The following is a 21,666-nucleotide window of genomic DNA, read 5'->3' on the forward strand; positions in this document are numbered from 1 at the left end:
TACATCCACTTCGCTGAAATCTGACTTCTTCTCCTGCTCCACTGGATTTCCATCACGATCTCCCGCTCAACTTCGACCCCTGTGCCATTGCTTGCCATCTTCTTACTTACGAGCGGTTGGGTGTGCAGAGTGTAGTTACTTCGCCTGCTGCGACTCTTCGTCTTCTCTTGCGAACTCGAAAAGAGCCGCCAAAGCCTGGCTTTTGGTAAGGCTAACAGGCGGAGTGTCCTTGGAGAGGACGGTGCTGAAGTCGAGCTTGATAGCGGGTTGCTCGATTGCGCTGGAAGTAAATGTGATTCCAAACCGGAAAAGTTCAAGCCCTCCATCCTTCTCATGTCCAGAGGCCTCGATCTTCGCACGAGGACGATGAAGAAGCTCTCGAGCTTGATTGATTGTAATCCTGCTACCGTTCGACTTCTCTGGTGCGCGCATCATCACAGCGACAGGGGCCGGTAGAGGGCGTTCTTGGGAGGCCGCGACACGTTGCTGGGATGCAGTCGACTGGCGAGGCTCAACTCTTCCCAGCGCAATCATTTCCAACCCTTTCACGATGTAATCACGGGAGGGCAAGATAGGCGATATCCCAAATGATACCACGGGACAAAATCCGAGATTGGTTGGGCGGAACAAATTGGCAGGAAGGTTGGTGACCATCACAAGCTGGGTTCTATCGCACGTGGTTTCGACAAAACTCGAGATTTGAGCATTGAGCAGGAGGCGGTGAACGATACCAAGAGCACTTTGCTCCTGAGGCTGCTGGGGAAGCCTCAATGTCTTTGGGATGGTGATAGACACCTGGGAAGGTTCGGCGCACGGCGGGCTACCTAGTGCATCGGAACTGGTTGTTGGCTCTGGTTCTGCTATGAAGGCACGCGCGCTCTTCTGGATCATGGCCGTGATCTTGCAATGTGTCTCTTGTTCCTGGAGGACTTCGGCCAGAATTCGTGCGACACTATCGCTCTGCCTAAACTGTACGCCGGGAGTGGGTTGCAGCCCAATGCTGGACGCAGGTTCACTAGAGGACGAAGGATGAATGGCTTGCAAGATGGCATTCGACTGAGACGACTCGGGCGAAAATGGTCGCTCGAACTCTTCTGAACGCGGAGCCAGCTTGATGCCAGTTCCTGAGCTACGTCTCTGATATCTACGCAGTGCAGGATATCGCAGCAGTATGAGATAGGTGCCAGCGATGTAGACATCCTGTTGCTTGCTGTTCGCACTTCCAAGGTCTTTCATGTCGAAAAGAGTATCGAAGAAAGGCGAGAAGTGCTCGATCTTTGCATTTCTGACTGACAACGAGCATGTCTGCTTCCCGGCGTCGACAGAGAATTCTCCGTGATAGATACCGTCGCGGTGGACTGTCTTGTACCAAACACGCTCATATCGTTGAGCGCCTTCGACCTTACGAGAGCCGATGAAAATCCTGTCATTCTCCCACACGACGTCGACATACTGAACAAATGCGAGGAGAGACGCCTCCGCAATGCTGACTTCGACGTCATGAGCGCCTAGTAGGTCGACAATTGTTTGGAGTGTGGTTTCGGAGGGGGTCCACTCAAACCTTTGGCAGTGGCTTCGATACAGACTCTTGATTGGGTGCTTCCCAGCATTTGAAGGGCGACCTTGTTTTCGAGTTGGCGACCCATCAGGACTGCTGGTAGCCTTGCGCTTCTGTCTGCGCATCCGCTCAAGCTCGGTTCTCGAAGAATTACTTGTAGAGACTGAATCAGTTGGATCTGTACTATTGACAATCGACACAGCGCTGTATCGAGGTCTAGCAATGCTACTGGTCGTACTGGCTGCTGATGTAGAGTTGCTAGGATGGTAGGCTCCATCACTTTCGACATGAGTATCCATACTAAACCCACTCGACGACTTTGGTTGGAGTCTACCGCGCGGCTCGACGGCAGGGTCTTGCTCAGTATCGACCATGAGCAGTCTCTGTTGCTTCAGCCACCCAGAACCAGGGAGAAAAGGAAGTTCCACACTGGCAGGCCTCAAAGCAGAATCCTCAGAGCCATTGGGGTCCAGAAAACCGCGCATGTACGTGAACTTTTGTAGTATCTCAAAAACGCCGACGAGATATAGATTCTGCTTGTCTCTTGAGAGGTTGGGTAGGTCGAAGAGCTTGGTGAATGGCAGCCAAACTTTGTCTTTGTCGACTCTGTCGTTGAGGTCAACAGGCTTGAAGACGGTCTTTTGAGAGCCGTAGCAAAACTCGATCGATCGGCTCTTTGTAGAGTAAATTGGGCGGTACCAGACGCAGAGGACTCCAGCCTTGAACTTCTTCCTACCGAGGAGGACCCAACCATTCATCCACACGAAGTCGAGGTGCTGTACGAAAGCAAACAGAGCTGCTTCGCAATCGCGTTGTCTCCATCCGGCATCAATCTTGGTGAGCACCATTAGTGCACGCCTGATGGCATCCGTGGGCATCCAGCCAGCTTCCTCGCACAGACTGTTGAATCTCTCGCGGACTACTTCCTTGACTTCGATGGAGTCTGCCTCAGTGCTGTCAAGGTTGAGGTTGTCCACCACATACTTCAGACGTGGCTGTCCTGCCTGGGCGACATGACGAGCTTTCTGTCTTGTGGTCATTGGTGGTGGCGAGGGCGAGGCACTGAAAGCCATGATTGTTTGCGACAATTGTGCGAGAGGCGCCAGTACCAGATTGATTTTTTGGGAGGGGTGTCGGTCAGTGCATGTGAACTAAATGTTTGTGTAACGCGAACAATCAGCGATCAATCATGTGTGGGAAACCATGGTCGTCGTGACGATCCCTCGGCCTGGTGCCGCATTGCATGCAGGAACGAGTCGTCTGCATAGATTGTTGCGGGGCATCATGCAGACAGATTTCCCGGCACTTGATACGAACGGAGGGTGGCACTGATGTTTCAAGCACGAGTTAATTTTCGAAGAGTAATCTTCTGTGGTTACTGCCGTGTGATATCTCCAGTGTTCTTCATGTCCAAATCACACTCGATGGCATAAAACTGCACTTGTTTCATATGGTAACATCTAATTGACCTCTGACTGATCTACACATGGAAGAACATAGCAACCGGGTAGCTGTGAGCACTCTACAAACAAATAGGACGGTAAGGATCTACCGGAAACGATATTTGGGTGGTAGTTGTTAACATCAGCACATGCGAAGGTTGCAAGACTGCATCCCGAATCTTATTCCTATCACAATTGAAGCCATCAAAATGCACAGGATTTTCTAGATACCAGGTCTGTCGATGGAGAGCCGATGATACCACGAATCTCAGTGGATACGTTTTGCTTGCCGGAAGAACTGTGCATTCTCATGGCTACGTAAGTGACTTACTTCTGCACACGGAGATCAGTTGCTTTTTGAGTGCTATTGGAACAAAAGTATATGGTCTCTCCATCCGCCTCATCAGATCGAGCTACATGCATCGGCACCGCTCTCAACTGAGTCTCAAGCACTGATATCCGCTGATCTGACCTCCCGCTCACTCCAACGTCGTATACCAGAGGTGCAACTGGACGACATCTACAGAAGACGAGCCTTTTTGTAGTCGACAAGTCCATACTCGTAGCCGATTCCGGTATGAACGCCAGTGCTTCCACTGATGCCGCACACGACACAGTGAGGACAAGAGAAGTCCTTGGCCGTCGACGGATCTGTGTTACGGCAGTCCGACTTCTTGCATGTCTTCAGCTGAATAATATAATCTCCATTGCCACCTTCCAAGAAACCTGTAAGGAGACGACCTGTGAAAGGCTCTTCCTCCTGGATCATCTTGACAAACGCGTCACTCTTGATAAGTTGAGGGAGCTTCTCGGCACAGAAAGCAGCTGCGGCGGTCTGGAGCGTGTTATCTGCGAGATGGCCAGCCGAAGGACCGGTAAATTTCTGGATGCTGGTTGCAAAGCTTTCGCTTTCCCAGTTGGTTTCCATGAGGGCTTTGAACTTTTTGACGACCAGTGGGCGAAGAGTGGCGACATCATACTTGTCGGCGGCTGTGAAGATTCCGATATGGAACAGAAGATCCTCGTTGGTGCTATCGGTATCTGTAAAGAGACGTCTGCAGAAGGGAAGACCATCATCGGTATCGTCGGCAAGTGTGTCGTCGACCGTGTTCTCCTCCAACATCTGAACGTATGGAAGATCGTACATGTGGCGAAACATAGCGCGGATGGCTTCAAGGTCTTCGTCGTCACCGAGGTCAACCTCGTTACTCCAGGCAACCTGTGTCATGTCAGTGATGAGATTGGAGGTAGCGCCAGTAGTCAACGTACTGAGAATTGGCTGGAGAATGCTCTGTAGAAGTATTCAGATTTGCGTGCAAGAACTACCTTGTGGCAGGAAAGCTGCTGACCACCGAATTTGATGGTGACATCTGAGAGGAATTTGTTGTCGAAGAGACTGGAACCATGTCAGTATTAGTGAGCGGGAAGAGGAGATTGCGAAGTGTTTACCTTCTGTCGCTGCTCGCGGAGAAACTCCCGGTAGCCATGATGTGTGTTCGGTCAAGAGTGTGAGTACGTGTTCTGCGTAAGGAAGAGTGTCGAAAAGCACGGTGTGGAGCAGTGAGCGTTGGTAAAGATTGAGTCGGCGTTGGCTGTTCACACAAGCAAACTTACACATACGCGTCAGTGCAAACAAGAAATCTCTAGTAGAATCTAGGAATGATGCGGTGATTCGAGATCCTCAAACAGTGATCCACCGGCTATCCAAATGCATGGTACTTTCGAAAATAGAGTGACGTCCGCAGAGACAAATTATCTGGAGTTATCTCCTTGGCTCCATCAGTCCTCATGAATATACTATGCATTTACATGGTAAACGAGCCTACTACTTCTTGCCCAATAAATAGACAAAACACGATGCCAGACAAGTGCTTTGTGAATTTGGGAACCCGAGTCCAAGTTCCAACAAATCTACACGCACACGTCAGTGCAAACAGCGAAGCTGGATGAGGTTCGTCTGCAGTCAAGAATGTGTGTGACTGATTAGAACGAGGGGAGCAGGTAACGTATGTCTGACACGGGAAATGGAGTGATCAGCAGTAGCAATCTGAGTGTTAATTATTGATGACTATTGTGTTTGGGAGACTACTTGGCTGACGGAGGAGACGATACTCTCGATGGCTTGGAAAGGATCAAGCGCCTGTGCCGTATCCCCTGCGTTTCTTCGTGTCGTTCAATCTCGAATCTCCATTCTTTCTGTTGATTGAATGATGTATTGGTCTGCTTGCTGTCCTTTTCAAGTCTTGCGTTGTTTTGTCCCGCTCAGCGAGGCTGGCAGCTTCGATCTTTTGTATTGACCGCAGGCTAAGCAGATCGTTAGTCAAAAGCTGCTGCCCATGAGACAGACTGTGTCGACTTACTTGCTTCCCATTCTTCCTTGCTCTCGTGCTCATGGTACTCGCAGATCTTGTTGCAACAGGAACAATCGCTCAGATCGTTCGGGTCGTGAGCTTCATCACGAACTGCAATACCCTTCATGGTCTGGTAGATGAAGTTTGCCATGAGGTTTTCGGGATTCATGACGCTGTCGAGTAAGCATGGGTCATCGTCATCGGTATGCGGCCCCCAATGGGCAATGTAAGAATCTAGCATCCACTTATAAAGCCCTGAGTGCTGCGTAACATTCTTCAACATCAATCTGACACCAGCATAGTCCGACAACGTTTCAGCCGACTTGGAGAGCCACCTGAGAACGTCACGGCGTAGAGCGATGATGTCCACTTGATCGGCAAATATGTATAGGTAGATGTAGCAGTCCCAACCTTGCTGTTGAGCACACTTGCCTGTGTAAATCCATTCCACGAAGCTTTGGAGTTGCTCGCCGGATAGATCAACCTCGAATTGATGCTTCTGAGCCTCGAGAAATTTGCCGTTGAGGGCAGCGGAATAGTATGGAGAGAAGAAGCAAAGTAGCTCTTTGTGCATTGACACCACAGCTTGGTCTTTGGTCGAAGCGAGCTTGATGATATTGGTCGATTTGATGATGGTGGCGCTAAAAACCGTCAGTATCCATAGGGCGGGCATTGGAGTGTGACTTGCCGAACTGCTTCTGATGACCAAATATGGTTGGACCATTTGCCCGAGGAATCGTTTGTGGTTACTCCAGACGCCATGTCAATGAGGTTTGGAAGGGCTGGAATCCGAAGCAGAGATTTTCTCGTAGAGGTAATAAACCACGAATGTCGGAGTGGAAGTGAAAGTGAGAGTGGAGAAAAAATCACAGTTGCGTCCACGGATTGAGGCTGTCTCAAGACCTAAAAAGAGTTTTCGAATGCTGTTGTGAGTGTTGGAAGTTCGAGTGAGACAAAAATGCGGATCGCGAGACAGATGAACTTCGTTTCTGTTCTGGGAAGGAGCTAGTGGTCTCGCGTGATCGGAGCCCAGCTCATGGAGGCAGTCTGCAACAGACCGCGCCAGCGATCATAATGGACTGATATGTATCATCTTCGTCACATTCTGAGATATGGTAATAGAGGGATTCTTTTACTAGTGTTTAAATAGCCACATTTGATTCCAAAGAGACTGTGCATTCGGATGGTATATGAAACCACTACCCATTACCATGGAAGAAGTTTTGAGCAGCCCACTCAACTTCACTACGAAACTGTCAGAGTTCAGAGGTCGCAACTCAATTTGGGTATACAAGGACCTTGACACTAGTGGTACTCCAAAGTGCCAAAAAGAAATCCCAGGTCTGGTGGTTTGGACAATGTTCACTTACCCTCTGATGTTGTTTGTTTCTGCCCTTTGTTCAAATCCTCCCGCCTCAGGTGTTTGACTTGACCCCCTGCCGAGGGGCACCTTCACTCAGAGACCCTTGAACTGAAGCTCAAGTTGAAGAGGATTTCCACCTCGAACGACCGAAGCCGCTGGTAAGAAAGTTGCTACGAAATGATCAGTTGATGGTCAGATTCGAACTCGTGCAAGTGCTGGTTAGAGTGACTAGTTGGGAGTCAGCTTGAATTGTGTTAACTGTGATGTTAACCACCAGACCATTGGGATTGGTGGGGAAACCAAAGAGCTGTCAGTCATATACCTAGCTCTCGACCCCTGAGTTGCCTGACACCATCAGACGGAAGAGAGCATCTGATGGGAGTTTCGGAGCAATACGCTGCTTGCAACATCGAGATACATACCACATTCATCGACGCAAGTCAAACTATCTCGGCAAACGTCTTACAAAGAAGAAGTAATAATGCGACACTTCTATAGATATCATACGTGATAAGGACTTTTTACAATAGCTCATTTAAGATCTGCAGGCGAGCAGGCGAGCAGGCGAGAAAATAGGGTCGCTCTTATCTCTCCTCTGGTGGCTGACCAGGCAAGAACAATAGACTTGCCTTCGACGTGTCTTGGATACATCATTCCGGGAGCCAGCTTCCTCCGGGATTTCATAGCGGTCTAAAATTCTTATAGTGCTCGAGCCGTGAAGATCCATAGCTAGAGTTTCCAGTGTTGCAATTGATACATTTTGATTCAAGGTTCTTCTTGATATGATCGTCTGAGGCCGACTTGCAATGCTGGCATCTGAAGGTCTTGATAACATTATCGGCTGCGCCTTTGATGACAGCAGTCAAAAGACGTCCAGCAAAAGGTTCACCCTCCTCGAGCATATTGACGAATGCTTCGGTTTTGATGAGGTCTCATATGTGTTCCGAACAGAATGAGGCCGCAGATATCTGGAGTGATGGATCTGCGAATCTCACAGCAGTGGGTCCGCAAAGGCGTTGGATGACCGCGCAAAATTCCTGTGGATTATTTTGCCATTTATGCTCCATTGACCGAGTGAAAACGCTAATGACCAGTACTCGCAACGAAGGAACGTCGTATTTGTCGGCAGCAGCAAACACGTTGACTTGGGACATCATTTCTGGGGGCACGAACGAGGGGCAGGTCGTCGAGGGGTAGACCGTGTCTTCGGGATCGTAGATATGGCGTATCATAGCACGAACTGCTTTTGGATCATCGTCTTCATCGTCGAGGCAGATTTCCTTGCTTGAAGCGACCTAGTGTCAAGGTGAGTATTCCTATGGTGGTGTATCGATTCTTTATTCCCAACGTACCGGAAAGTTGCCATTGAAGGCTCGGAAGAACCATTCTGATTGTTGGGCTAAAATTTGCTTGTGGCCAAATATGCGCTCACCATCTCTCAATTTGATCTGAACATCGGAAAGAGCTTGATTGTCGAACAACTTGATAGAATTACGAACAGATTTGGTGCTCACCTGGAGGCCAGATCCAAGCATTGACGACATGGGTACAGATGGTGAAACTCTCAAAGAGCCGTAGATGCCGAGAGGTGGATGAGAAAGAAGACAAGGTTAAACAAGTCTAAAAGTGTACGACCTGGCTTTGGAAAAACATTCACAATCACAATTAAGAGCCTCGCAACCAAACGATCGATACCCTCCCTACCGCAGGACGGGCTTCGCAGTAAACCTGGCCGAAGTGCCGGACAAACAAGCAGACACTCACAAAATCAAGGATGGAAGGCGGCAAGCTGCAGGAGGTGATGTCTGATGCCTAGAGCGCTTCCCCGCACGAGTCATGAGAGCTTTCGAGGCCGCGAGTGCACGGACCAAAAGAATTTCTGGCCGCAAGCAAAAAACTGGAAAGCGCAGTGAAGCTTTTGAGCAGCAGCCGACCTTGTGTAGCTTTTGATTCGACCTTTCATCCACACCTTTTCATCTCACCTACAACGACTGTCACTATATAGTCGCTCTGAGTCACCCTTCTCGAAGCTCCACCTTCAATTGCGCAACACAGATCGCGATCCACACATCACAATGTCCGACATCAAGGTCTCTCCCCCCGCCGAGGCCGACCCTGCCGCCACCTCCATCTCGAACGACAAGACCGTCGAGCAGACCTCCAACCCCGACCAGACCACCGAGCTCTCCGCCGCACCTACCACCTCAGAAGATGCTGTGATGGCCGAGGCAAAGACCGAGGAGCAGAACGAGAAGAAGGAAGAGGCTGTCGAGACCAAGCCTGAGGCTGAGAACAAGACCGAAGAGGGTACGAAAGTCCATCTCGCGCAAACTCATTGCGCATTCGCTGACATATATACAGCTTCCAAGCCTGCTGAGAACCAAGGCGAGAAGAGAGGCGGACGTCCCCAGGGCAATGGCCGCGGGCCCAAGCGCGTCAGATCCAACTACGACGAACTGCCAGAGAGCAGCGACCCCGATGAGATCCGTCGCCAGGTCGAATTCTACTTCTCCGACTCCAACCTCCCCACCGACAACTACCTCCTCAAGCAGACCGGCGGCCACAAGAACCTTCCCGTTGATCTCAAGGTCATTCACAACTTCAAGCGCATGCGCCACTTCCAGCCTTACTCGGCCGTCCTCGAGGCTTGCAAGGCCAGCACCGTGATCGACGTTACCGATGACGGTCAAATCACTCGCAAGGAGCCTGTTAGCGAGAAGTTCAGCGACAATGTGGACGAGAACCGCAAGATGCTTGAGAACGAGACTATGGCCCGCAGCATCTACGCCAAGGGCTTCGGCGAGGAGAAGCCCACCAGCCAGACCGATATTGAGGAGTTCTTCGCTGTTTACGGAACCTTCAACGCCGTGCGCCTACGCAGACACGCTAACGGCGAGTTCAAGGGCAGCGTTTTCGTCGAGTTCTCGGATGAGAAGACCGCCGAGGACTTCCTCAAGCTTGACCCCAAGCCCGCATTCCAGGGCCAGGAGCTGAGCATCAAGAGCAAGAAGGCCTACGTTGACGAGAAGCTCGAGGGCATCAAGAACGGCACCATCACCCCCAACGACAATTGGAAGGAGAGAAGAGACAACGATCAGCGCGGCGGTCGTGGAGGCCGTGGTGGAAGAGGTCGTGGCGGACGCGGTGGCCGTGGCGGAAATGGCAGAGGTGGTCGCGGCGGCCGTGGAGGCCGTGGCGGCGACCGTGGTGATCGTTCGGAGCGTCCCAACACTCGCAACTCAGAGCGTGAGGACCGCAAGCGTGGCCGCGAGGACGAGGGCCAGCAGGGTGAGGCCAAGAAGACCAAGACCGACGAGTAGATACGATCAAAAGATCAACGGTGGATGGCAGATGATCTTGCTTGACGAATAAAGTGATATTGCATGGGTCATGGCGTTTTCTTGTTCCTGCAAAAAGGACTGGGAGGTGGTTGTACGGATTTCCGGGCTTCGATACCTGCGAGTGGTTGGAAGGAAAGACTACTCTTGAAAAGCAATTTACCGATATTTGACTCGACATGGGTTGGCCTCTGGTAATGCTTCTGCTTGTGATGATGTTCCCGTTTTGACGGTAGTCCAATTGGAAAGCGTGCTATTCATGCTCTCAACACAGAACAAGCAATCTGACGCTCACCTTACCACTTATCTGTCTTAAAGCAACTCCTGTATGAACATTGTTTAACGTGTGACATTCTAAACATGTCGAAATCACCAAATAATCACGTCTGTTGAATTGAGGTCACATGGATTTTGAGGACAGGGTGTTCCTCGATGTCATACAAATTCCGCAAAGTCCGAAGCACGTCCAGAAAGTTGTTCGAGTGACGCGACAATCATCATTGCCATCGTTTCCACTATTTCACACCTCGGGGTTTGTCTTTCTCTCTCCGGGCCATAGCGATACCCTCGATCATTCAGAAACAACACCCGGTCACACGCGATCAGTCACGAGCCAGCAGCTACAAAGTCGAACAAGGCCTCGAGTCTTCTAATACGCATACCTCAACTTCGAAAACATGAACCGCCTTCCCTTCTGGGTCCCACCGGCCGCCAAAGGCATGTTCATCGGTCTCGCGGGCACAATAACAATGAACGACCACTTCCTCGAACCCATCCACATCGAAGGCATCTCCATGGCACCCACCCTCTCCCCCACCTTCAACGAAACAGGAACCAAAGACCTCATCCTCATGCAAAAATGGAAGCCCACCGCAAATCTTCAACGAGGAGATGTGGTAATGCTCAATCTACCACACAAGCCTGAAAAGTTGGGGATTAAGAGGGTGATTGCGCTAGAGGGAGATTGGGTGACGTTGGATTGGAAGAGGAGGCCGAAAGAGGATAAAGAGGGGATTGATGGGATGAGTAAGGAGGGAATGGTTTGGGATGCTATTGGTGAGCAAAAGGAGTTTGGAGTTGGGAAGAGGAGGTGGAGGGTTCCGCTTGGTCATGTGTGGGTCGAAGGTGATAATGCGCGTGCGAGCAAGGATAGCAACACTTATGGTCCGGTGAGTTTTGATCGGAGCTTGTGGTATGCTGGAAAACTGCTGACATGACATGATGCAGGTCTCGAAATCGTTGATTGCTGGAAAGGCTATATTCTGTCTGTGGCCCTGGGAACGATTCGGCCAAAAGCATTGGGATGGTTACAAGATCAAGACCAAAGTCGAGCAAACTGGACCAGTTGATGTCGGCGAGTGGGAGAATTTGTACTGAAAAAGGTGTGAATATTGCGATAAAGGTAAGCCTCTCTCTCCTCTCAGCTTCCATCCTACTTCTTGAAGACGATGCCAATCTCCCTACACACTGCTTCCGTCACTTCTTTGGTGTTGCTGTTTCCCGCCAAATCCCTCGTTTTGACACCAGCCTTAGTCACATTCTCAATTGCTTGCATGAGCTTGTCTGCAGTGCCATCCAACTTGCCCTGACCAAGCCACCTCACCATCTCAGCCGCGCTCCAGAAAGCACCCACTGGATTTGCAACTCCTTTGCCAGCAATGTCGGGAGCACTGCCGTGGATGGGCTCAAACATACTAGGATGCTTTCTCGTGGGGTCCAGATTGCTGCTGGGAGCAATACCGATACTGCCACTCAGAGCAGCTGCCAAATCACTCAGGATATCGGCATGCAGATTCGTCGCCACAATAGTATCCAAACTCTCCGGGTTGTTGACCATACGCACCGTCATGGCATCCACCAACATCTTGTCATGCTCGACATCTGGATACTCCTCGGCAACTTCATAGAAAACCTTGTCCCACAAAACCATACCATGTCTCTGAGCATTGCTTTTTGTCACCATCGTCAACTTCTTCCTCGGCCTTGCTTTTGCCGTCTCAAAGGCGAATCTCATGATTCGTTCGATACCGACGCGACTGAAGATGGCGAGTTCGGTGGCGATGGTGTGGGGGCTGTTTTCGTGAGTTGTTCCGCCTTGACCTGCGTATTCTCCCTCGCTGTTCTCGCGGATGATGATCCAGTCGAGGGTGGAGGGGTCACTTTGGCAGGACGAGAGTGGAGATCGGGTGCCCGGGAGGATTCGCGTGGGACGGACATTGACGTATTGGTTCATGTCCTTGCGGATGGGAAGGATCAGACTCCAGAGCGAGATATGATCGGGTACGTCTGATGTTCACGTCAGCCATGTTCCATCTCATCGGCAAGTATAGTTAACCTGGCCATCCAACAGCACCGAAATAGATGGCATCATGCTTTTGCAGCTGAGCCATTCCATCTGGTGGCATGTACCATCCCCTCTCCTTGTATGCTTTACTGCTCCAATCAAAGTTTGTGTACTCGAATTTGAAGCTTCCATCCACTTCAGCCAGTTTATCCAAGACTTGGATGGCGGCTTGTGTGATTTCTGTGCCGATGCCGTCGCCGGGGATGGCAGCGATCTTGAAAGTTTGCGTACTCGACATGATCCACCAGTAATACGACAATGGAAGAGAGGAGAAACGATACGAGTATCAGCGGCTGGCCATGGTGGGGCATAGCGGGGCATTTATATACCAAGGTCAGGCGGAGTAACGAAAGTGCGCATAGCCGACCTCGGAGGATGAGACCCGTTTGGTATCCATGTACGTCTGTCTTGGATGTGAAGTGATTAGAATCTACGATCTGCCTAGTGGGTCCTATCTGGGCACGTGGTGGTCACTATATCAACGTTATTACCGGTCGATTCCATATCAAAGATAGCTGACTGACTCGAACAGCACGAGACAGAGCGGAGGTGGTGCAGTTTCTCGGAGCTTGGCTTTTGTTAACGCCGAAGAGGTGACGATGTTTACTTGCAGCTTGAATTGTTTTTGCGACAACAGCAATACCCTTTCATCACCACACCTTACTCAGATACTATAGTGCATTTTAACGAAACAGCTCTTATACCATTCAGCATTCTGCTCCGCATACCATCATCTTCACCACAACATAGCTTAGCTGAAACATCATGGAAAAGTTCCTGCGCGATTGGCGACAGGATGCTTTGAACAAACACCAGTACGAGTCGGCCATTTTTGTCGGCGACAAGTTGCTCGCTCTGACCAGTGTGTGCTTAAACTCTTTGCGTCTTGCTCGTCAGTCTTCTCTAATGCGCATGGCCAGACAATGACAAGGACGCCTTCTGGCTTGCCCAAGTGCACTTCTCAACCGCAAACTACACACGCGCCCTCGGTTTCCTCTCTCGCCAAGACCTGATAGCTCGCAACCCATCATGCAAGTACCTCGCCGCACATTGCTACGTCAAGCAATCTCGATACGACGAAGCCTTACACATCCTCGGCGACAAGAACCCCGTCCACCTCATCACCTCTTCGGATCGAACACGCCGGAAACTACAACACCTCGATCCACGCAATGCCCTTGGAAAGATGGCCAAACTTCCACAATTAAGATCAGATCGAGTGGACCGCAGTGAAGAAAGAGACAAGGAAGATATGAGCAACATCCGCTTCGAGGCTGCAATGTGCTATCTACGTGGTTTCTGCTACGCAAAGCAAAACGCCTTTGATCGCGCAAAAGATTGCTACAAAGATGCCGTGCGTATCGATGTGCTGTGTTTCGAGGCTTTTGACCAGCTCATGAAGAACTCGCTCATGTCGCCAGCCGAAGAGTGGGAGTTTTTGGATTCTCTAGACTTTGACAGCGTCAGTGCTTCCGATACTCCAGCCTCGAGTATGCAAGAAGCGGGCGAGTTTACGAAAATGCTCTACATGACGAGATTGTCAAAGTACAGCAGACCAGACGACTTCAACGCCGCAGTCGAGACTCTGTCCACGCATTACAACCTCTCCAGCAACTCATCAATTCTGTTATCTAAAGCCGAACTCCTCTTCACAAACTGCCGCTTCCGCGACGCCCTATCCCTAACCACCCAAATACTCGAAACAGACCCTTACAATTTCTCCGCTTTGCCCGTCCATCTAGCAGCTTTGTTCGAACTCAAAGAAACAAACGCACTTTTCTTACTGTCTCACGACTTGGCAGATTCACATCCGGAAGAAGCATGTACCTGGCTCGCAGTAGGCACATACTACCTCAGCATCTCACGCATCCCCGAAGCCCGTGGTTACTTCTCCAAAGCCTCGCTCATGGATCCTCATTTCGGTCCTGCGTGGATTGGCTTCGCGCATACCTTTGCTGCAGAGGGTGAACACGATCAAGCCATTTCTGCATACTCGACCGCCGCTCGCCTCTTCCAAGGAACCCATCTCCCTCAACTCTTCCTCGGCATGCAAAATCTTCAACTCGGCAATCTGTCCCTGGCAAGAGAATACCTCGAGACTGCATACACAATGTGTGAGAACGACCCGCTCGTGCTCAATGAGATGGGCGTCGCATACTACCAAGACTCACAATTCGACTCTGCCATCCGCACTTTTGAACTCGCCATCTCCATCGCTGACGAACTGTCTTCTGCTTCCTCGACCACAACTCTGGATATCAAGACGAATCTCGCACATGCTTATCGCCGCAACGGTCAATTTTCCCTCGCTCTTGACGCGTTTTCCGATGTGTTGAGACAAGGGGGTAAAGATGCTGCTATCTTCTCTGCGAAAGGGTTGGTGTTGTTGGAGTTGGAAGAGTGGTTTGAAGCTACGGTGACTTTGCATGAAGCACTTGCTCTATCGCCACAGGATCCTGTGGCCACGGAACTATTGCAGAGAGCGCTTGAAGGGTTGGAGGGGGAGAGTAAAGTCGAGGCTGAGGACGAGGATGTGGATCGGCTGCTAGGAGAAAGACTCAAAAGTGCTGAGCTGAGGAATAGGCGGAGGAGGGGTGGTGGTGGTGGTGGTGGGATTTTTGAGGACGGAGGCATGGATGGGGCAGATGGCACGGAAATCAGCGTCGAAGAAGGCGATTGGACAATAGCGACTGAAGAGTCTGGAGTGTAGGGTGCTGAGATTCCTTGGAGATGGAGGAGGCTTGGGTAGTTTTCGTTTTTGCATAGTCCTTGTGATACCATCCTTTCTTCTCTCTTTGGTGATCGAGTTGGTTGATGATCCTACCCCTTTTTGTCCTTTATTTTTCTTTTTTCATCCTCTACGGTCTTCATGGTCTTTCCTTTTTCCTTTCTCTCCTTTTTCTTTCCGTTCCCAACGTACTCTTCTTTCTGTCCCTCTTGCTTGACACGACTCCACGAGGCGACATACGAAGCAAAGACTAAGATACAAAGATCTCAGTGAGAGGTTGTGATTCGGTACGTTCGGTTTTGATAGCATGTGGAGCTGATGTCTTGCAAAGTTTCGAAAGTCGTGACAACTTCAGGAAGAGATCGCTTTGTTCCAAATCACGTCGATCTCTGGTTGGATCAATCGCGCCTGAATTCCTCAGGACAATCAGAGTGTTTCACTCTACCCAACCAGAGGCATGCTGGTTTGAGAGAAATTAGTACTAGCTCTGATATGAGAAATGGTCGACCGACTCACTCTGCTGCCACTCGTCGTAACTCTTGTGCTCATGGAAGAGACACGGGGAAATGCAGCACGCACAGGACGGTGCAGTGCCAGCTCTATAGGACTGACGTAAGGCTTGTCCGCGTATGACAAGGCGCGTAAACCCGCTGGGCAAGTCTTCATACGCTTGATTCTCCCTTTCAGAGTCTTCGTCGTCCGGCATCCAGTGAGTAGCGTGCCAGGCCACGATGAATTTGTATAGTGGAGATGACGACGGCAGTGATTTGATCGGCAGAACAATCTCCTGGTACGACAGATATGGATCAAACTCCGGCAGTCTGGTCATTACATCTCTTGTCAAAGCCAAGATGTCTTTCTCATCAGCGAAGATGTAAAGCCGGAAGAGCTCTCCAATGTCAGTGCTCGTGTCCGGACCACTTAGTTTTCCGCTGTAGAGCCACCTGACGAACCATTCTGCGCAAGGTTTGTTCAGTCCGAGGTCGAAGTAATCGTTCTTAGCCTCTTGAAATCCTCCATAGATGGCCACTTCGTAGTATTTGGAGTAGTGACAAAGAAGGGTCTTGTGTACGAGTACTTTCCAGCCGCAGGTGGTGCGTAGCTCTATCATGTTGTTGGCGGCAAGAGACAGGGGGCTGGTGAGTATGCGGCTATACCGAGTCAGTCACTTTCACTGGTAGGATCGTGAATCATTTTTGCACAAGTCCATGAATAGAGTGCGAATCGTATACATACTCCAGAGCGTAAATGTTCCACTGACTTTTGCTAGCGATAGCTTCCATGATGAAGACGGTATGGTGATGCTGATGTCAAGAGAATGGTCGGGCGATGGATCTGACAAGACAGAGACTGAGATTCGTGGATGTAAAGATGTTTGTCTCGGGCTCAGGTAAGGACGATGGTGGGGCGGAAACATCAGCAGGAAGTGACGAGGGGAAGTGAAGGAAGGTGCAAGACTAGGATTTGCAAACACTACCAGGAAAAAGCGCATTTCTAGCATCTTTCTCTCTTTCCCCCTCGGAGCACGAATGCGCTAAGGCCTGCGAAGGAGTCGCTCCCGACGCCGCTTTACAAATGTCCCGTCTGGGTGTCAAGGTGGGACCTCGTATCCTATTTCGGTACAGTAGACCAAAGCAGAGACGAAAGTAGTGTTTGCTTGTTACATTCACGATTCGAGACTCTACTTAATAATCACTCAAGCCTCCAAGCACAAGCAAGAGCAGATATTAGTACAGACCCATGAACATTGTCATTGATTCGCAACCAGATTACTCTTTTCACGGGCACAAATAGGCAGTATCAGCAAGCACTCGTGACATTGGAAAGATGAAGTTATATTCGCATGATCGTCTACTCTCCAAGCTTCCACATCATCATCCCACCGATACTTTTCCAAGCCGCAACGGCAGCATTCAAAAGACGAGGACGAAACAAGAGTTGAAAACACGCAGATAAACAAAAGGGAAACCAAAGAAGCGGGGCCAGCCAAAGAAGAGAACAAAGAAGAAGACAAAGGAAGAGCCCAGGACTGATGTGGTTTTGTGAGAAGCGAAACAAAGCGAAGAGCGTTCGAAGTCGGTCCTGCCGATGGGCGAGTGATGTCGAGCCACCGGAAGAAGAAAGCGGGAGCAGTTGTGTTTTGGTCGCGCACTTTTCATGCGGAGATCGTACTGTCGAAGGATGAGAGGTTCGCAGAGTCGTAGCATGATGCCCAAAAAATTCGCTCAAGGATCCATCCATGTTTCAAATGGCAAGAAAAAAGGTACGGAAATTGTGATCGTGAAAGCAGAGAAGAAGCAGAAAACGTTTGATGTAGATGTCTTGTTTTCTTTCCCATGGTCGAATGTTGTTGACATTCTCGTCCGATGGGAAGCAAGACATGGAAAGGTGCGTCGTCAGTGGGCGCTGGGACGAAGAGAGTGCTTCTTCGAGGGGCGAGTTGCTCAATAGTTGACGTCGCAGAAGGGTGTCCTAGTGTGGAAAGTAGACATCAAGTGGTGTGTAGAGAGTGTTATGGCGAGGCCGTAATGCTTATTGTCTGATGAAGCAGAGTCTTGCTCGATGAAAGAGGTCGAGAAGATTAAGTGGTTGAGGGTTTTGTTGGTGTGAGTAAGAGTGCGATTGTTGCACCAGATTACGCAGATGACGGCTTAGAAAGACTGGACATCAGACCGTCAGGAGACTCGTCGAAGCTCAGACCATCGAAGTGTGCGCATGCTGTCATTCAGAAGTGGTCAGTATGTATCCCTGGTAGCGCGAGCATATGAGAACTTACTGCTGAGCCACTCCTTGTACTCTGCGTGCTCATGGTAGGAGCAAGGACTGTTGCAGCATGTGCAAGGTGACTGGACTGGATTGCTGGCTGCCCTCGCGCGTATGGCAAGTTTGCACATAACAAGGTGCATGAATTCTTTGGACAATACCTCATAGTCCGAGTAATGCTGGCTTTGTGCTGCCTCTGAGGGGATCCAGTGCTGAACGTGCCAATCCAAGAGGAATTTGTAAAGCGGCGCAGACGGGAGTAGTGAGTTTGTAGCCAGAGCGACCAATTCATATGGTAGATCAACCTTCTCTTTCTTCACCAGTTCTGACATCACATCTCTCCTTAAAGCCAGGATGTCTTTTTCATCGGCAAAGATGTACAGATGGAAGAGCTCTTCTGTGTCAAGAGCCGAGTACCGAATGCTCAGCTTTCCGCTGTAGAGCCAACGGACAAAATGTTCTGCGTGTTCTGTCTTGAGCGTCAAGTCAAAACGACGGCTTGTCGCCTCTTGGAACTGTCCCTGGATGGCTGCTTTGTAGTAAAGCGAGTAGTAGCAGAGAAGGCGTTGGTGAACGAATACTCTCCATTCGCTAGGGGTGCGAAGTTCAACCATGTCGTTGACACCAGACTGGTTGAGCAGGCAGGGTAAGCTGAAGATGCGACTACAAAAGGTCAGTCACTGCTTCTGGATATGTCTGCTCAAGGGTAATCTTGAACGACTAGGGGAGGTCTTTGAGGATAGCGAGTACATACTGCAACATCGATGGGTCCCAGTGACCGTTGCGTCTGATTGTTGAGAGGTCGTTCTCACTCGTCGAGTCCAGCGCCTGTGTCTCGCTGAAAGACTCGAACATTGATCCGACAGAACGTGAGGACTGTTGTTGATGATCGGAGTGATGCTCGGAGGGAGGTGGCACGAGGTTAGTCGCAGGGCGGTATGGGACATGGTTGGCGAATGAAGACGAGGGTTGGCTATCCACCATGAGATGAAAGTGTCGGTATGCAGTGCAGGTGACGAGTCTTTGCCGACACTCTCTTGTCTGGAGGTGCTGAACAGTAAGTATTTTCCAGAGTCAGCGTCGAAGAAGTTGTGATGATGGAAAGTTCGATCGCGCTGCTGCCTGTGTTGCCCACGGTAATGGAACCTGACGACACAAGTATCTTGTCGATGAATATTCCGGCACCCTCGTGCCCATGCTCAGACCCATCTCGGCATTTGACCAAGTCGTTTGTCGAACATAGCCACGCGCCTTCCTTCCGTCTACCAAGAAACAGACTCCTTCGAGGAAGGTCGACGCTTCCTTCTTCACGCCCTTTCCTCCAACCCATCTTCCTTCGATCAATATACAAGTCAGTGACGTTGATGCCACCGCCCATTGCTTGTTGATTGACAGCTGACTCGGAACAGTAGATCAATCCAAGATGAAGCGCGAGGCCAGCAGCGATCCAGAGACTCGTCCAGTCGCTAAACAAGCGCGTCTTTCTCTCGATGCTCTGGACAGCGATCACGCCTCTAATCTGCTTGTCAAGCCATCTGTGGATTCTCTCTTCAGAAGACTTTGTACACAGTTTGGCTGGTCGCCCACAGAGCTCACATGCGCAAAGATCAGCGACCTACTTAGCATCGACACATCCAGAAACGACAACCTTGAGCCGGCTCTCTTTGCATTCGTACAGCACCTTCCCTTTGTCTGGAATGACGGTGCCCTGTTCATCGGCAGTAAGAGAATAAATGGCGTTGTTCGATCAGTTTGGTACAAACCTGCCAGACTAGGTGACAGTGTTGGAGAGAGCATGTACCTCAGCCAAAGAGACAACTTCGAAGATGAGAGTATCGTCAAATCCAAGTCCTGTCATACGGGAGCCGTAGTCGATCGCACCTGGCCTTCTTTCACCACCGCAGTCGACTTGTCAGGCCAGAGGGGCGATTACAGATACATCGTGGGAGTACACAACATCCTGCTGGAGTTCCCCAAGTTGCGCAAGTCTTGCAACGATTACGAACTCCAAGCTTGGGCAGCAGGACGTCTGACCAGTGCAACTGATTACATTCCTTTGAAGAAGTATGAGCTGCCTTTCTTGCCCGAATCGGTCTGGATGTCGAAGCCAATTGGGTGGAGATCCTCTCAAGACGCTCGACCCCTGACACCATCTGGAAGCGTGTCGTCTCGCTCGAGCCGTCAATCAAGCGCCACAACTGCTCGTCACCCATCTATCAAAGACATAGAGCGAGTTCAGACCATGATCCAAGGTCATCTCAGACGACGTGTCGCTGACTCCAAACAACAAGAGCGACTTTCATCGGGACCCCGAAGTCACAACATTCTCAAGCCCAACGAGAGAGTTTCTGAATCGATCGAAACTGACGATATGGCATCTGAAGCGACTACGGAGGCTTCCCTCAATGCTTCGTCGGATGAGGCTCGCGAGTCCATTCCAAGGGGACTCCTCAGCCTGGACTCGGTCGAACATGTTGCCCAGATCCTTCGAGAGAACAGCGTGGACATCTCTTTCGGTGATCGGAATCACGCTGCAGAAGCACAGATTCAGCTCACAGTCACCTTTCCTGCTCGTATCTCACAGCAGAAGCCGACCCTCCAGTTCAGTTCGATTGCAACAGTTGATGTGCCACCCGTCATGCCACCTCGTCGTCTTGTACTCGAGGCACTGTGCGCTATGGCGTTGTCTGCTACGGACGACGACAATCAGTCATGAGATGAGATGAAATAAATTCACCTGGCTCGATCCCAACCATGTCGACGAATACCCCTTCTCTTCGCATCGGATAAGGCATCTGGGATGAGCGAGCTGGCTGGCAAAAAGAAGGTCTAAGAATGAGAGAGTGTGTCAAAAAGAAGAATGGAAGTCACTGCAAGATGGAAGCGCCACGAAGGGGAGAAACAGTACTGAGAGGCGAGGGTATTACAGGGAAGCGAAATGTCATGGGGAAAGGAAACAGCACGAAAATGCTCTGGGTGGTGGTACAAAATGAGATTCGAGGAATGCAGGATACGAGAAATTGCTTGGTCAACGAACTCGACGACTTGACCAGACGTCAGATGAATAGCGTATAGTACAGATCAATGAGAACGTCGTCTTTGCTTCCTCTTAGACCAACGATAAAGGACAATTTGTCGTCTCAAGGTCTCAAGTCGCTGCGAGGATTTGGATGGCTGACCTGTGCAGTGCCGCTCAAGACCAAAACACAGCTATCCCAACAGAGAGAACAGAAGGAACGGGCCGATGAGGGAAAGCTTTCTATATCTCGTCCTCACCTACATTGCAAGAGCGTCACCGCCTATGTTAAACTGTCAGAAGACTTGAGCCTCCTCCCTAAACAGGTGCCAGATAGGTAGAGTGACCATGATCATCTTCCCTCCATCTCATCGCCAAAAAGAACCAGTCACAACCAAGAATCGAACCCCCGACCTCGTTTACTGCGTGTAAGCAAAACTTTTTGGGCCAATTGGCCCCTACTCCCGACTTTACAAAGAAAGCAGGCGGTCTCCCACTAAGCCAAACGCGAGTTTGGTCTTACAAGTGGGATATGAGAATGGCAACTTCCAGGGTATATAAAAGTATGGAAGTGAAGTGAATTAAGAAGAACTTTGGATGGAAGGGGTGGTAGTCGGTTTTTCTCTTCAAGCTGAACGTTTGTCTGCTTTCTCTATCGGTTGCATCACTAGTAGGACATCAGTTCAACGGGGTACCCTTTGTCACCGCTCCTTCTTTCTGATCAACAGTAGAAGCCAGACAGCACACCGCCCCAATCTTCTGG

General features: G+C 50.3%; 11 protein-coding genes across 11 annotated transcripts; 4 read left to right on the forward strand and 7 right to left on the reverse strand.

The window, feature by feature from the left end:
• Positions 1-135: 135 nt before the first annotated feature.
• M436DRAFT_80276 (uncharacterized protein) lies at positions 136-2,631 on the reverse strand (the record flags this gene model as incomplete). Its single annotated transcript, XM_013573856.1, has 1 exon — positions 136-2,631. One exon carries the CDS (start codon positions 2,629-2,631, stop codon positions 136-138), a length of 2,496 nt encoding a protein of 831 aa, XP_013429310.1.
• Positions 2,632-3,520: 889 nt separating this feature from the next.
• On the reverse strand, positions 3,521-4,401 carry M436DRAFT_43111 (uncharacterized protein; the record flags this gene model as incomplete). The annotated part of the gene is made up of 3 exons (XM_013573636.1): positions 3,521-4,055; positions 4,122-4,219; positions 4,270-4,401. Coding segments are annotated over 3 exons (765 nt in total), but the record flags the coding sequence as incomplete, so codon positions are not given.
• Positions 4,402-5,583: 1,182 nt separating this feature from the next.
• Positions 5,584-5,925, reverse strand: M436DRAFT_20836 (uncharacterized protein; the record flags this gene model as incomplete). Its single annotated transcript, XM_013573398.1, has 1 exon — positions 5,584-5,925. A coding segment is annotated over one exon (342 nt), but the record flags the coding sequence as incomplete, so codon positions are not given.
• A 1,721-nt stretch (positions 5,926-7,646) lies between these two features.
• Positions 7,647-8,258, reverse strand: M436DRAFT_62257 (uncharacterized protein; the record flags this gene model as incomplete). Its single annotated transcript, XM_013573699.1, has 2 exons — positions 7,647-8,009; positions 8,067-8,258. The coding sequence occupies 2 exons, from the start codon at positions 8,256-8,258 to the stop codon at positions 7,647-7,649; spliced, it is 555 nt and encodes a 184-aa protein (XP_013429153.1).
• A 921-nt stretch (positions 8,259-9,179) lies between these two features.
• M436DRAFT_15628 (winged helix DNA-binding domain-containing protein) lies at positions 9,180-9,869 on the forward strand (the record flags this gene model as incomplete). Its single annotated transcript, XM_013573392.1, has 1 exon — positions 9,180-9,869. A coding segment is annotated over one exon (690 nt), but the record flags the coding sequence as incomplete, so codon positions are not given.
• An 860-nt stretch (positions 9,870-10,729) lies between these two features.
• On the forward strand, positions 10,730-11,429 carry M436DRAFT_71321 (LexA/Signal peptidase; the record flags this gene model as incomplete). Its single annotated transcript, XM_013573774.1, has 2 exons — positions 10,730-11,221; positions 11,280-11,429. 2 exons carry the CDS (start codon positions 10,730-10,732, stop codon positions 11,427-11,429), a joined length of 642 nt encoding a protein of 213 aa, XP_013429228.1.
• Positions 11,430-11,484: 55 nt separating this feature from the next.
• On the reverse strand, positions 11,485-12,634 carry M436DRAFT_80281 (tartrate dehydrogenase; the record flags this gene model as incomplete). The annotated part of the gene is made up of 2 exons (XM_013573857.1): positions 11,485-12,338; positions 12,388-12,634. The coding sequence occupies 2 exons, from the start codon at positions 12,632-12,634 to the stop codon at positions 11,485-11,487; spliced, it is 1,101 nt and encodes a 366-aa protein (XP_013429311.1).
• A 527-nt stretch (positions 12,635-13,161) lies between these two features.
• Positions 13,162-15,106, forward strand: M436DRAFT_42708 (TPR-like protein; the record flags this gene model as incomplete). Its single annotated transcript, XM_013573557.1, has 2 exons — positions 13,162-13,258; positions 13,317-15,106. 2 exons carry the CDS (start codon positions 13,162-13,164, stop codon positions 15,104-15,106), a joined length of 1,887 nt encoding a protein of 628 aa, XP_013429011.1.
• Positions 15,107-15,565: 459 nt separating this feature from the next.
• M436DRAFT_80283 (uncharacterized protein) lies at positions 15,566-16,407 on the reverse strand (the record flags this gene model as incomplete). Its single annotated transcript, XM_013573858.1, has 3 exons — positions 15,566-15,584; positions 15,793-16,275; positions 16,361-16,407. 3 exons carry the CDS (start codon positions 16,405-16,407, stop codon positions 15,566-15,568), a joined length of 549 nt encoding a protein of 182 aa, XP_013429312.1.
• Positions 16,408-17,859: 1,452 nt separating this feature from the next.
• M436DRAFT_42684 (uncharacterized protein) lies at positions 17,860-18,501 on the reverse strand (the record flags this gene model as incomplete). Its single annotated transcript, XM_013573556.1, has 1 exon — positions 17,860-18,501. One exon carries the CDS (start codon positions 18,499-18,501, stop codon positions 17,860-17,862), a length of 642 nt encoding a protein of 213 aa, XP_013429010.1.
• An 809-nt stretch (positions 18,502-19,310) lies between these two features.
• M436DRAFT_62264 (uncharacterized protein) lies at positions 19,311-20,603 on the forward strand (the record flags this gene model as incomplete). Its single annotated transcript, XM_013573700.1, has 1 exon — positions 19,311-20,603. One exon carries the CDS (start codon positions 19,311-19,313, stop codon positions 20,601-20,603), a length of 1,293 nt encoding a protein of 430 aa, XP_013429154.1.
• Positions 20,604-21,666: the final 1,063 nt, after the last annotated feature.

This window comes from Aureobasidium namibiae, assembly GCF_000721765.1.
Source record: "Aureobasidium namibiae CBS 147.97 unplaced genomic scaffold scaffold_5, whole genome shotgun sequence".
NCBI lineage: Eukaryota > Fungi > Ascomycota > Dothideomycetes > Dothideales > Saccotheciaceae > Aureobasidium > Aureobasidium namibiae.